The 12,102-nt window shown below is 37.1% G+C and overlaps 1 protein-coding gene across 1 annotated transcript in view; it reads left to right on the plus strand.

Moving 5' to 3' along the window:
* Positions 1 to 12,102, plus strand: part of LOC112974078 (transmembrane 9 superfamily member 2-like) — a 34,282-nt gene that overhangs the window by 2,124 nt on the left and 20,056 nt on the right. Inside the window, exons 4-9 of the mRNA XM_026082666.1 lie at positions 1,591 to 1,718; positions 1,944 to 2,073; positions 4,287 to 4,414; positions 6,166 to 6,277; positions 9,017 to 9,096; positions 10,634 to 10,742. Coding sequence (XP_025938451.1) covers positions 1,591 to 1,718; positions 1,944 to 2,073; positions 4,287 to 4,414; positions 6,166 to 6,277; positions 9,017 to 9,096; positions 10,634 to 10,742 — 687 coding nt within the window. The remainder of the gene's footprint in view (positions 1 to 1,590; positions 1,719 to 1,943; positions 2,074 to 4,286; positions 4,415 to 6,165; positions 6,278 to 9,016; positions 9,097 to 10,633; positions 10,743 to 12,102) is intronic.

The raw sequence follows: 12,102 nt of genomic DNA on the forward strand, positions 1-12,102 counted from the left end.
GTCCATCTCTAATAAAAACAAAAACACCCCCCCCCCCCACCAAAGACATCTTATGGTGGCTAATTAAAGTTAGGCAGCTGAGTCAGTAATCATTCTTCTTTCCTATTTTTCTGTGGTAGAGAAATCCAGCTAAACTGTATGTGAAACAGTTTTTGAACAACTGGGCTTACAGCCTAGTGTGTTAGGTAATCTGATACCATTAGATTTTTAACTTTAAAGAAGAGGCTGTAAACTGGTGGTTCAGGCACTGTTTCTTATACAGTTTGGTTGTGCAGCTTCCAGGGTGGGAAGGGGCAGCTAAATTGGGGTTCATCTCCAACTTCTATCTGCTTGCTCACAATTAACTTCTGTTGTCTAAAACTTAATTTTTCATTGTTGATGCATATCACTTGATATCTTCCATAAAATAAAAATACAGAAGCATTTTATAGATCAGGTATAAAATATTCTTGCTTCTCACGCATTGTATTAACAATGACCAAAAGCAGAATCTCTCAAATGCTGGCCAGTTGAAATCAATTTGGGGAAAATCATTGGCAGTAAAGGAGATATGGTCAGACCGTGGCTTGTGAAATGCTTGAAAGCCCTATGCTGTTCAAGTGCAGTTTCCAGGCTGGGATTTGCTGGTGAAACTGAAAACTTGGCTGTGTTTGTATGTGAGGGTTGCTAGATAATACAAATCTCTCTGAGGAAATGAGGCAGCAGAGTTTCCAAGTCTATTGCTGCTCAGTCATAAGGGACCCAGTTACATCTTTTCATAGGACTGTTAAGGAGGTGATGCCTCTTCCCATGTGTAGACTGCTCCTAGAAGTCTCTGCTTCCTTGACTTTTTGAGCTAATGTAGTTTTAAGTCTGTGGGCCACAAGGTGCTTTTAAGTATGTAGCATGATGAATCATTTGGGTTAGATACCCATTGAACAGACTCTCAAGCTTTATAACAGTTACTTCCTTGAAATGGCTACACACTACAGTAATTAAAAATGCTTTGTTATTGTTACTGCTTAGGCCTTGACTATGTCAGAGTTTTCAGTCATGTTTTATGTTAGCTTACTAACAGCTAAGCTTTAACCATGTTTTAGAATGCAAGTTTGATACACATACGTGAACACCTTTGTGTTAGGAAGTGTCTGCACTTGAAGCACAGATGTTGTGCAACATGTTGCGTTTTGGCTGCATTATCTAATAACTTAGTCATCATGGGGAAAAGCAGCTAAAAATTAACATGGAACATTCAGAAAGAGTATTGTTAAAAGCCTGGTGTAGCAGATGATGAAATTATCAAAATAAAATGAAGAAAAAAGCAATACATTTTCTACTAATTCTCAAATTTTGATCTTCAGGGTTTATCTGAATATAATTTATCTGGCCTGTTGTAGAGATCTGTAGTGATGTGAAAGGGGAATGCTGATGCTGGATATACAGAATTCTTGAAATTTAACTTAAAGTTGTATAGGAAATCCTGGATTCAGAATTTTTATAGCAAGGAAGTGAAGTTTCTGAAAACAACATAAGCTTTACATTAAAAATAAGTCAAAAAAAGATATTATTGAAGCAAAGTTTAAATTACTTTTTTGTTGGCTTTTGTAACAGTTCACTTTTAATAAGCCAGAAACATGCAAGAAAGTTTGTACAAGATCATATGACCCAGAAAACAATGTTGACAAAAATAAACTGGCTTTTTTGAAGAAAGGAATGCAGTTGAATTATCAACACCACTGGTAAGTTAAGATCTGTGCCTGGACTTTTTTTCTGCTGTTCAGCTGTTTACATCATGGTAGTTATTTTCTAAGTGGTGACTTTCTTTCTTCTATCTGATGGTTGTCCTCTACCGTGCATCTTGTGGGCACTAATGAAAACTATGTGCATTACGTGAGTATTAAATGTCAGTATGAAATAAGGTAGATCTTTTTCTGAGGACCTGTTCTTTTATGTTTTCTGTCCAGGATTATTGATAACATGCCTGTAACGTGGTGCTATGATGTAGAAGATGGACAAAAATACTGCAATCCAGGCTTTCCAATAGGATGCTTTGTTACTCCAGATGGTAGAGTTAAAGATGCCTGCGTTATAAATGTAAGTGATGGAAGTTTTAGTATAGTAGATGTAATTTCATTTAGAGTTTTATTGTTAAGTTTTATTTTCCTGAAAAAGAACAGATATCTCTGTAAACATCAGAATGTGGACAGTGACAAAACCAAATGCTTCTTTTCTATACAGTTTCTCACTGATACACCATAAAAATTTATTCATATAGAGTTTTTGACCAATGTAGTTGAAGCTATAAACAACTCTATTGATGGCATCTGAATGTTTTGAAGACTTGAGTTTTTGTTCTGAAATAAGTTTCATGTGTATCCATCYTTGTATTTACTCATTCTCTGTCCGTACAACTAAGATATATCTGTGGGCAAGACCTTCTTTTATTGCTTTGAGAGAGAAACTTTCCAGTGAACATCTAGAAACGAGCACTGCATTATAGTTGCAAAAGCTGTGTAGCACAGATTACAAGCCAAATTCCTCTGGATTTTCCCAGGTGTCTGGAAAATATCAGATGCAGCTGTGACGGGGAAAGAATTATATTGACAACAATTTGAGGTGTGTCAGTCATCCCTGGAGTTGCTTGGTGAACTAGTGCTGTTTCATATAATAGAGCTGCTCAGTTTTACTTCTCCCAGGATGAGGGACTGTGCTCATCTCCTCAGTGAGAGAAAGAGCTGTTGGCTCTGCCACGTGACTTACTGCTCATACGCAGTGCAGTTGATTTATTTGTATTCAGTAGGTCTGATGCTTCTCGGAAGTTCTGTGTTTGTCATGCATGTGCAGATCAACTGCTATGCATGCACAGCAAGTCTGCCTACGATCTGCTCCCTGCTTGGTTACTTCTCAGGTTCCCTAGAAAGAATGCTGTTGAAAATGGACTGTGGGTTGAATAACCTGTTTTAGTTAGGTGTTCAACTATAGTACATTGTATGTGATGTTATATTGTAGGGCTAGGGGGAAAGTTGTTTGTAGGTTAAACTGATACTGGTATGTTGTGATGGAAGCTAGCTAGTACATGGGAAATGGTTTCAGCAAAGTCAACAGCTGAAATGGAAAGATTAGTTTTTTGTGGGGGTCTTCATACATAGCAATGATTGAATTTTCTAGTGAGTGCTCAGAAAGCTTGTACTGTATATCTGTGAAGAGCTATGCAAATAATGTGTGTTAGTGGTCATGTGGATGCTCTGCCAGAGTAGCTGTCGTATCCAGAATCAATTTTTGTCTGTAGGTGAAATGAGAATGTTACATGACATAGCTCTAGAGGAACAATTGTTACATGGGCAAGAAAGAATGTATCACTCTGGATATGACTGTCTCATCTCTGTGCTGGAGTCAGAGGAGGTCATCCTCTTCTAGAAGGATACCCAAATATATATGCCAGCAGAGATAATTATCCCTATAAAAAAGTGGGGGGAGAGGGTTGTTACTGTACAGATGTAGGACTGTAGTACATCCTCACTTTTATGCAGTCTATGAATTGTGCTACCTCCTCAACTGTGATATTACAGAGAACAGGCCTCTGAAGACAGGGTTATAATGAAATTCAGATAATTTTAGTGCAAGACTGTAATATTTTGGTGGAGGGCAGGACAGGAAGGTTATATGGCAGTTTGAAAACAGCTAATCTGAATGTTTTAAAGACTGTTTAGGATAATATTCACAATTCAAAAGGAATTTTTTTACTTGGAAACTCAATTAGCAATCTGTCATCCTAGTCCCTTAATTCAGATTAAAGTTATAGTCAAATAATTTAACAATGATAGCGTGGAGGAGAAACGTGAGCTTTATATAGTTCTTCATAATTCCATCTCCTGGGAGAATAGAGATGACGAAGCAGAATAGCTATTGAAGGTGAAGAGTATTTTCTTGAAGCAGACCCTGGTTTGTAAACTTTGCTAGTTGGAGTGTCTACCATGAAGTGTGTATGTCAGGGGGGAGCAACTRTGAATCTGATTTCCTTGTACCTTGAATAATGGATCTTTGAATCTGCTTTGGCAGCTTTTTGTCGTAACTTTACAAAAATGGTGTCAGATGCTTTTAAATCTTACTAGTAACACAGATGTGATATTTTAACAATTTTGACTGTTACTTATGTGAGTATGTTTTATTTAATAACATTTATGTGAACGTTGAAGTATTTTTCCCCTTCTTTCCTGCTCCTTCACGGGACAAGTCTCATTTTGTTCTTGACCACATTGTGCTCTCTCTTACTGGAGAAGTTTTTTCAATCTCTTGGTATTTTGTAGTCAGAGTTTAACAAGAAGAACACTTTCTACCTCTTCAACCATGTTGACATAACAATCATGTACCATAGTGGAAAGGATGAAAACTGGCCTGGTGCAAGACTGGTGATGGCACGACTGAGACCACAAAGGTAACTGCATATTATAACAGCAGGTACTAGTAGAAGGGAGTCCTAACAGTAGTTACAAACTTAGAAATGATGCTTGGTGTAATGTGGCTCTTGATTTTCTGAGGAGCTGGTTGTTCTTAACTGTGGTAAAGCTTTCAGTATACAGGTTCACAACTGGGCTTGTATTTACAAAGAACAGTTCCTTGACTGAGGAATATTTGAAAAGCAAAGTTGCATTCCCTGTCAGACTGTTCATGCAGAGTTTGTACTTACTTGTATTTAAAAACTGCAGTTCATTTATACAATTTCAAAGTAGGTTGCTTTTTTCCTAACCTAAACTCTTCCCCCGTATCTGTAGAGATTACGCTCTTGAATTACATGACAACAATTAATCAAATCACATAGACATGCTGTATGGTACTACATGACTTGGGTATAGTGCCTTGTTYTTTCAGTTGCAATGATGTGGTGTGTTTTCAGTGAATTAAGCTTCTTATATAAGTTTGTTCCTGCCCTTTTCACTTGCTCCTAGATGGTGGCAAGAAGATTCTACCAACCTTTCCCATTCTAACCCTTTATCAATTGCATACTGAATGGCTGAAAAATAATGGTGATAGGTTGCTTGTTCACCAGTAATGCAGACCACAAGGGGGCACAATTAGGTTGCGCATAAAACCTTAATTTTTGTCCTTTTCTGACTTGCTGTTTTGCTGTGCAGCTTTGAAGCTCTCCTGATGGGAGTATTTGTGTTTGGAACACCTTAGCTCTTTCATGGAAATTTTTATTGTCTTGTGGCTTGGCCTAGTTATTAACATATAAGGTAGAATTATTTAGCTAGATTGGGTAAGCGCACCTTGACAAAAGGGTATGAGAAGGAAGCTATTTTCTGTTGTTACAGGCGATTCATAGGAGTGAATTCACGAAAACTTTAAGGTTTCTTTGATTTTTTTTTTTTTCTTTTTATGCTTTTACAGCTGCAGTATTTCTAAGGTACTGCAAAAAAGGATTTGCTTGTATGGACTTTATAATGCTGCTCTGAATTACTATTTTTTTTTTCAGAGTACACGAGTCTGAAGAGGGTGGAAATTAGACTGCTTGTATATTAAGGGAAAACTGAAAGGTTCTCAGTCATTTCTGTTGCCCTAGTGTAATAAAAATAATAAAATGATATGCCCTGAAATCCACCAAAATGAAAAACACCCTTCCCCCGTGACTCTTGAGGGAAGGTGAGAACCTTTTGGAGCTCCATAAGAAATTCCTTGTCTTCCTTATTGACAGACACGCTGAGATTAAGCCTCTCCCCAATAACGCAATCTTGTTAGAGATATGGAGGGAGATATGGTGGCAGAGAAGGGGTAATCTGTGTTAAAGCTTACTATCTTACCAGTTAAGGATTTACAAACTTCGTAATCCAGTTAACACAGCAACATATTAGCTTAGGACTTCCCTCTGATCMTGGCAGAAAAGTGAGTAGGGCGAAACCACATCCCATGACCTTTGAGGTCTGTTACCTCTGTCTCGCATGCTTAGCAAACAGTTTTATCTATCATATTCTCACCTGCTCAGATTTCTGGGCATTTATTAACTGAGTCTAGGAGAGTGATCCAAGGCTGCAGGTCCCTAGGACTCCTCCTGTGGAATTTTTAGCTCTCACCACGAGTGCTGATGAGAGCTAACATTCAGTTCTGGTGTGGCTCAAGGACTGTTACAGAAATTCTGAAGTGTGTGTGTGTACACATATGCAAATCWTATTTAATTTGTTTTTTTCTTAGCTACAAACATACAGATGAGAACAACTTGAGTTGTGAAGGTCCACCTATGGAGATTCCTGGAGAATTCAACAATAAACTGAATTTGATCTACACTTACTCTGTGACATTTGAAGTAAGTATCTTGAATCTGTTATACAATGTGTAATTCCCCAAGAGAATGAGATCTAAACAACTGGATGATTTGGTAATAGTCATAACTGGATTAAKGCAGTCTAAATTGCTTGAAGACTGTCTTGTAAAACAGTTTTCTTGTTTTGTTTGTTTTTCCCCAAACCATTACATTTCCRGTAGTAGAAGTTTGTGACACTTGAAATGTATAAATAAAGAGGACTTCTCCCCCCCACATCCAGTTTCAGGCAGGAAAGCATGCATCTTTTTTCCCCTTTTAAACTACATCCCTGATTTAGAAAATTGAACAGTATGGTTCTCCATTATTGTCATCATCTTTCAGGATTCTGTGGGTCTAATGATATTCTCAAACTTTTCCTGCAACTGCTGTCTTAACTGTCTTGTTGAGAACCAGCTCTTTTTTGGCATAAGAAAACCAATAAAAGAAATGTAGCCTTCAGTTTTGCTCTGTTTTATTACTAATTCAAAGTTTAGTAGATTAAATAACTGAAAGAGTTGCCTTCCTTGAGGTACGTTCTACATTTTCAGAGTTCAGCTAGGGAGCTGTGAGTCTCATGATGAAGAAGAAATATTTATATAATATTAAAGACAAAAGCGTCTCCAGATACTAATTTAGAGTAAACATATTATAAAGCTGTTTTTCTAGGGGAGTTGCTGTTTTTATCTCATTCTGAAGAGCTTTTATTTCATTCACTAGCTTTTTGAATAGATAGCTGTTTGTTTAGAGTACCATGCTTCATTTAGCCTGTTATAACTCTAGGAAGGAGGAAATCAAGCTTACTTGCAGCTGGGTCTTTACCCCAGCCTGGAAAGTCAGCCTCCTGTGGGGTGAGAATAATTTGGTTTGTGCTACTTCAAACCTTGGTGCCTCYGTTCTAGTCTGTCCTAAAAGCACTGTTGTTCTTGTGACGTAAGACACCCATCTTCTAGGGTCTGGCCTGAGACCACCAGCTTATTTTGCATAGGCAGCCAAGCAGCTGTCATACGGTAACAGCTTTCATTCTACCAAATTGAATTTGATTTGAACCAGTGACCTTGAGGTGCAAGGCTCTATATCCTGTTACTTTTCCCTTGAGACATCCAATCCTCCTTAGGCTCTCTAATTTTACTACATGAATGAGCCTCCTGTCTATTAATACTAATGTTTAAATCTTGATGATATATTGCAATTCAGAATTGCAATGTGAACTTTGTCCAGTTATTCACAAAATGTGTTACGCATTTGTACTATCTGCTGCCTCTTTCTTTGTAGTAGAGCAGGTAAGTTTTAATTGCTGTTGGTTCAGGACTTCCAGCAGATGGCACTGTGTACATCTTAATCACTATATATTGCAAAATTGACTTACTTTCTCTGTTACCCTTAAGCCTTGATTTGGAATGAAAGAATACCTGAYGTGTTTTACTTTTTATCAGTAGTTTCAGAATAACTTATAAGGGGAGTAATTACCAGTGAAAAATATTTTTAAAGGAAAAAGAGGAAAACCTTAATTTCAGCAAGCTTGAATGCATAAACCAGTAAAAGGAATAACTGATTTATGGTCCTTTCTAATATGGCAGCTGACTTTTGATGAGAAAGCTATGATGGCCATTTTAATTCATTGTAGCAGGCAAGGTATTCAGCCCTGAGTGTGTGCAAAAATATAAATAGTTGTGCCTCTCGTGTTTAATAGAGAAGTGTACAAAAATGTAAGCATGTGAGCAATGTGATATTCAAATAACAAACTGTAGAGCCACACTTCTGAAAACTTGTCCCGACTAGCTGTGAACTACTGATCACATTGGGCTGGTAACTTCAATGAGTAATTTGTGGCAATTTCAGCCTCTTRCCTGTGTTGGTGCACTTCTTCAGTGAAACGTGTTTTTTGTTCCAGAACACTAATTYTAACTTTAAAATTCTAGGCAATAGACAACATAGTCCAAATTTGCAGGATTAACTAACATCTGGTGAATAAATTAAGAAGTTCTGCTGAACTTCATTCCAGTCAGGAGATTTGATGGCAGGACAGTGAACATAAAGTCCATGAAACAAGCTGGTGGAGGACAAGGTTTGAGGGTCAGAAAGAATCATTGTACAGCCCTCATGTGAAACGTTTGGAGAAGGAGATATGAGAGGATGAAAGCTTCTTTTGAAGGTGAAAATTGCTGAATGATTTCTAGATTTCTAGATATTCCTGTGAAGGATTTAAGACAAATCAAGTTGTCTGCCAGGAGTCATAGTGCAAAATAAGTCTGTATCAGATGCCATCATGGTAAAGGGCAAGGAACTCTGCGCTAAATACATTAAAGAAGATGAGAGAGACAAATTCCAAGGGAAACTAGAATGTATTCATAAAGTGTGTTTAACAAAGCTGAAGTTGAAAGTTGACTRTGGTATGTTGGGAGTATCTTGCAGTGATGGCATGGTTGTTTTTCAGCCTGCRTTTGGGAGCTTCAGGCACCTGCATACCACATCATGGAGAGATGAGGCTTAGCRAAGCCCCAGAAGTCACAGAGTAGAAGGCATGGATAGGAGACTTCAGCAAACTTGAGATATTTTTTGAGAGGGTCAAGAACTAAAAAAGATTTAATGCAAGAGGGAAGTTTAACATCCAGGGTTGATACCAAGCTTAGGCATAATGTTGAATGGAAGGTTTGTGGAAGAGATCTTATGTGTTTATTCCCTCTCAGAGACTGCAACAAACYTGTACTTGTTTTTATTCATTGATATTTATTTTCTTTATAGGAAAAGAATAATATTAAATGGGCTTCCAGATGGGACTACATTTTGGAGTCCATGCCACATACCAATATCCAGTGGTTTAGGTAAGACTTGCATTTATTAAATGACTAACTTTTGCAAGGGAGCATAAAGATTTCTTATCTGTGCTTCTAGGGATATGTAACTTCTGCTGTGGTAAAACAAAGTCTGTTAGTTTCCAGGCCAGTAAACTTTCTTGTTTCCATATGTGGAATAACTTTTATCAGTCTTAGTTCTCTTGGGAGCAACTGTAGTATTGCATTTCACCAAAGGAATGTACCATTAGTATCCAAAAGGAAAGCAACCTCCATGGTTTTACTTTATCATCTCTATTCTGTAGAACTTTTGAGATGTTGCTGCTTTTCAGTGTTCTTATTGTTACTGTCTGGCTTTCTCCAGCTGCCGAGTGAGAGTTACATATGTAMACTGGCTGTTTTGTACTCAGTGGCTGCTTACAGTAAAAAGAAGGGTTTCTTTTAAGAGTAAAAGATATATATCAAAAGCTCTCACTTATTTCCCTCTGTACCACACAAATGGTAAGTTTATAATTTGTTATGTAGAAATTATAACATTTAGCAATATAAAGTGTTKGAAAAGGGTAATCTGATTAAATATATATCCACAAAATACTAAATGACACCGTGTAGATTTGATTGATTCATAGGTATAAAATCTACTTGACAATGTCTGCTTTGAGAACCTTAGCTTTCTCATTGGGAAAATTACTTTTGAGCTATATAAGGAGGAAAGTTACCAGAGTGCGTTTTTTGATAAATTGTAACTACAGTGGTGAAGAAACAGAAGAGCATGGCTGTGGTATGGGGTTAGTTTCCAAGAGATTCTCAGCAAGCATCTATCTTTATGTGTAACTGACATTCAGAGGCCAAATTCACGTCTAGGAACTATTTGTGCCTTTTGCCTGTTTCTTTTTGTTGTTGTTGTTGTTTCCTGTTCCTCTCTGCCTCCAGCCCCATGTCTTTTTTTTTTTTTTAAATCTTGCCTTTGTGTCCTCTCTTCTTATGAAACTTTTGTCCTCCTCTTATGTACTGAACATCCTCGCTTTTTTCATAATGCATCTTTGTGATGTTGTAAACCAACAGCAGAACACTTTTTCCATTGTTATCACTGCTTCATGGTATACAGCCCAGACTCATGTGCTCAGACCCATTTAATTTAATGGCACTGTTTTTCTCAGAGTTTGCAAGCTTTGAYTGTCTCAGCTTTCATTTCCAGTTGTGCTCTATATTGTGTATTACTGCATTCACACCAGGATTGTTCTGGAAGCTAGTGTTTAAGAGAGCATTTTAAAATCTATCATAAACAGAGGATGCAACCTAGTCGTGCTTGACATGGAAAATRARGACATGCAAATGTAACTGTCTTGARAATAAACAGTACATCATAAAATACTGTTCTTTTCACTTGTCTATCTCTAACAAATTGTGAAGGTGTGTGCTAAAAGGTCTAATGGAATGGCTTACATGAAATCTGAGTATCTAAGGCTATTCCTCAGCCTGGAGCTGTACATGTGGTATGAGTAGGAGTGCCTATCCTGAGATCTGAAAAAATGGATTGAAAGTTTGACTTTTTCTTTATCCACAGTATAATGAATTCCCTCGTAATTGTTCTCTTCTTATCCGGGATGGTGGCTATGATAATTCTGAGGACTCTTCATAAAGATATTGCAAGATACAACCAGATCGACTCTTCTGTGAGTAAGACTTACAGCTTTTATATGAGCACATTTTCTAGCAGTAATAATATCTATCAATTAGTTTTGAATATGATATAAAGAAATATATAACTCTTAAAAATTTGATACATGTGAAAAGATTTGTGAGTTAAAAGTAGCTTTACTACTATTTCATCTTTTCTAATGGCAATRATGTATTTGTACATGTGACAGTTCTTTAGCATCAGTTTTGATCTTGTAATACAGAAGGACAGACTTCAGGTTTATGAAGTGTGTGGATGATTYGCAAAAACTTCTTGATAGTGAACAAACTCATATTTAAAATGCAAATGCCTTTGTTCCAAGGTCTCAAACAAGGAAAAACATTTTTTTAATATTTGCACGGTATAACAACAGCCAAGATAGACCACAGGCATTTGAAATTTGAGGGAAAGAGTTCTGGTAGTGGTTCACCATCAAGATGTGATAATTGCTCCTGACTCTCTTGGCTGCATTATGGAGTCTGTCTGGATGGGTGGCTGGTAGTATGACACTGATCTCAGCAGCCAGGGTGTCATTTATGACGACCTGGGATTACACGCAAGATTTTTCTGTCAGTGCAGTGCTATTTTGAASTCAGGTTATGTGGCCTTAGCATGGAAGCTGCACTGCAACCGTTGCAGAGATGTCTACAGCTTAGAAATAAAAACTTTGCTACTCCTTTGACATATATTTGTCCCTAAAAATGCATTTTAAAGTCTAAACTACCAACCTTGTGAAGAGCATAARTATTTTTATTGATAATTATGTCTTCTCCCCTTCCCATAAGGGACCAGGCTTAAAACTACTACAGACAGATATTTCCCACATCTTAATGAACTTGTGTTAAGAAGCTCAGTTGTTGTCATTTTTCCAATGTGTAATTTTTATGCAATGTGTATGTAAATGAATTTTTTAAATACAATTCTTTTGGTAGTGCCTGCATTGAACTGAGGGTGGCCTGTCTGTCTTTACATAGTGACTGAAGCTTGTTGCCCTGTGGCTGAACTTGTKGCTAGTTCTTTTGAAATACGTGCTCCTTAAAAATGGAAAGGGAACAAGTCCCTACAGTGACTTGCTGCCTTGGTGCAAGAGAATATAATTAACTCTCAGTAAAAAAAAACTTGACCAGTAGACCGTGAGTAAAAGACTGAGTAAAAATTGACTCTTTCTAATTGGTAAAAGTAGYATCTGCAAGCCAAAGATGAGAAATAATGTCAAATACTACAGAGGTTTGAATTTCTACTGGTGTTCCTGTCTATCTAGTTAAAGAAATACTTTAAAATGCACGAAAATGTTTCATATTGAAACTAAAACATCTGAAAATACTTTCATTCTTATGGGGTTTTTTGATATTAAA

Source organism: Apteryx rowi, unplaced genomic scaffold (assembly GCF_003343035.1).
Source record: "Apteryx rowi isolate R43461 unplaced genomic scaffold, aptRow1 scaffold_59, whole genome shotgun sequence".
In the NCBI taxonomy this organism is placed as follows: Eukaryota; Metazoa; Chordata; class Aves; order Apterygiformes; family Apterygidae; genus Apteryx; species Apteryx rowi.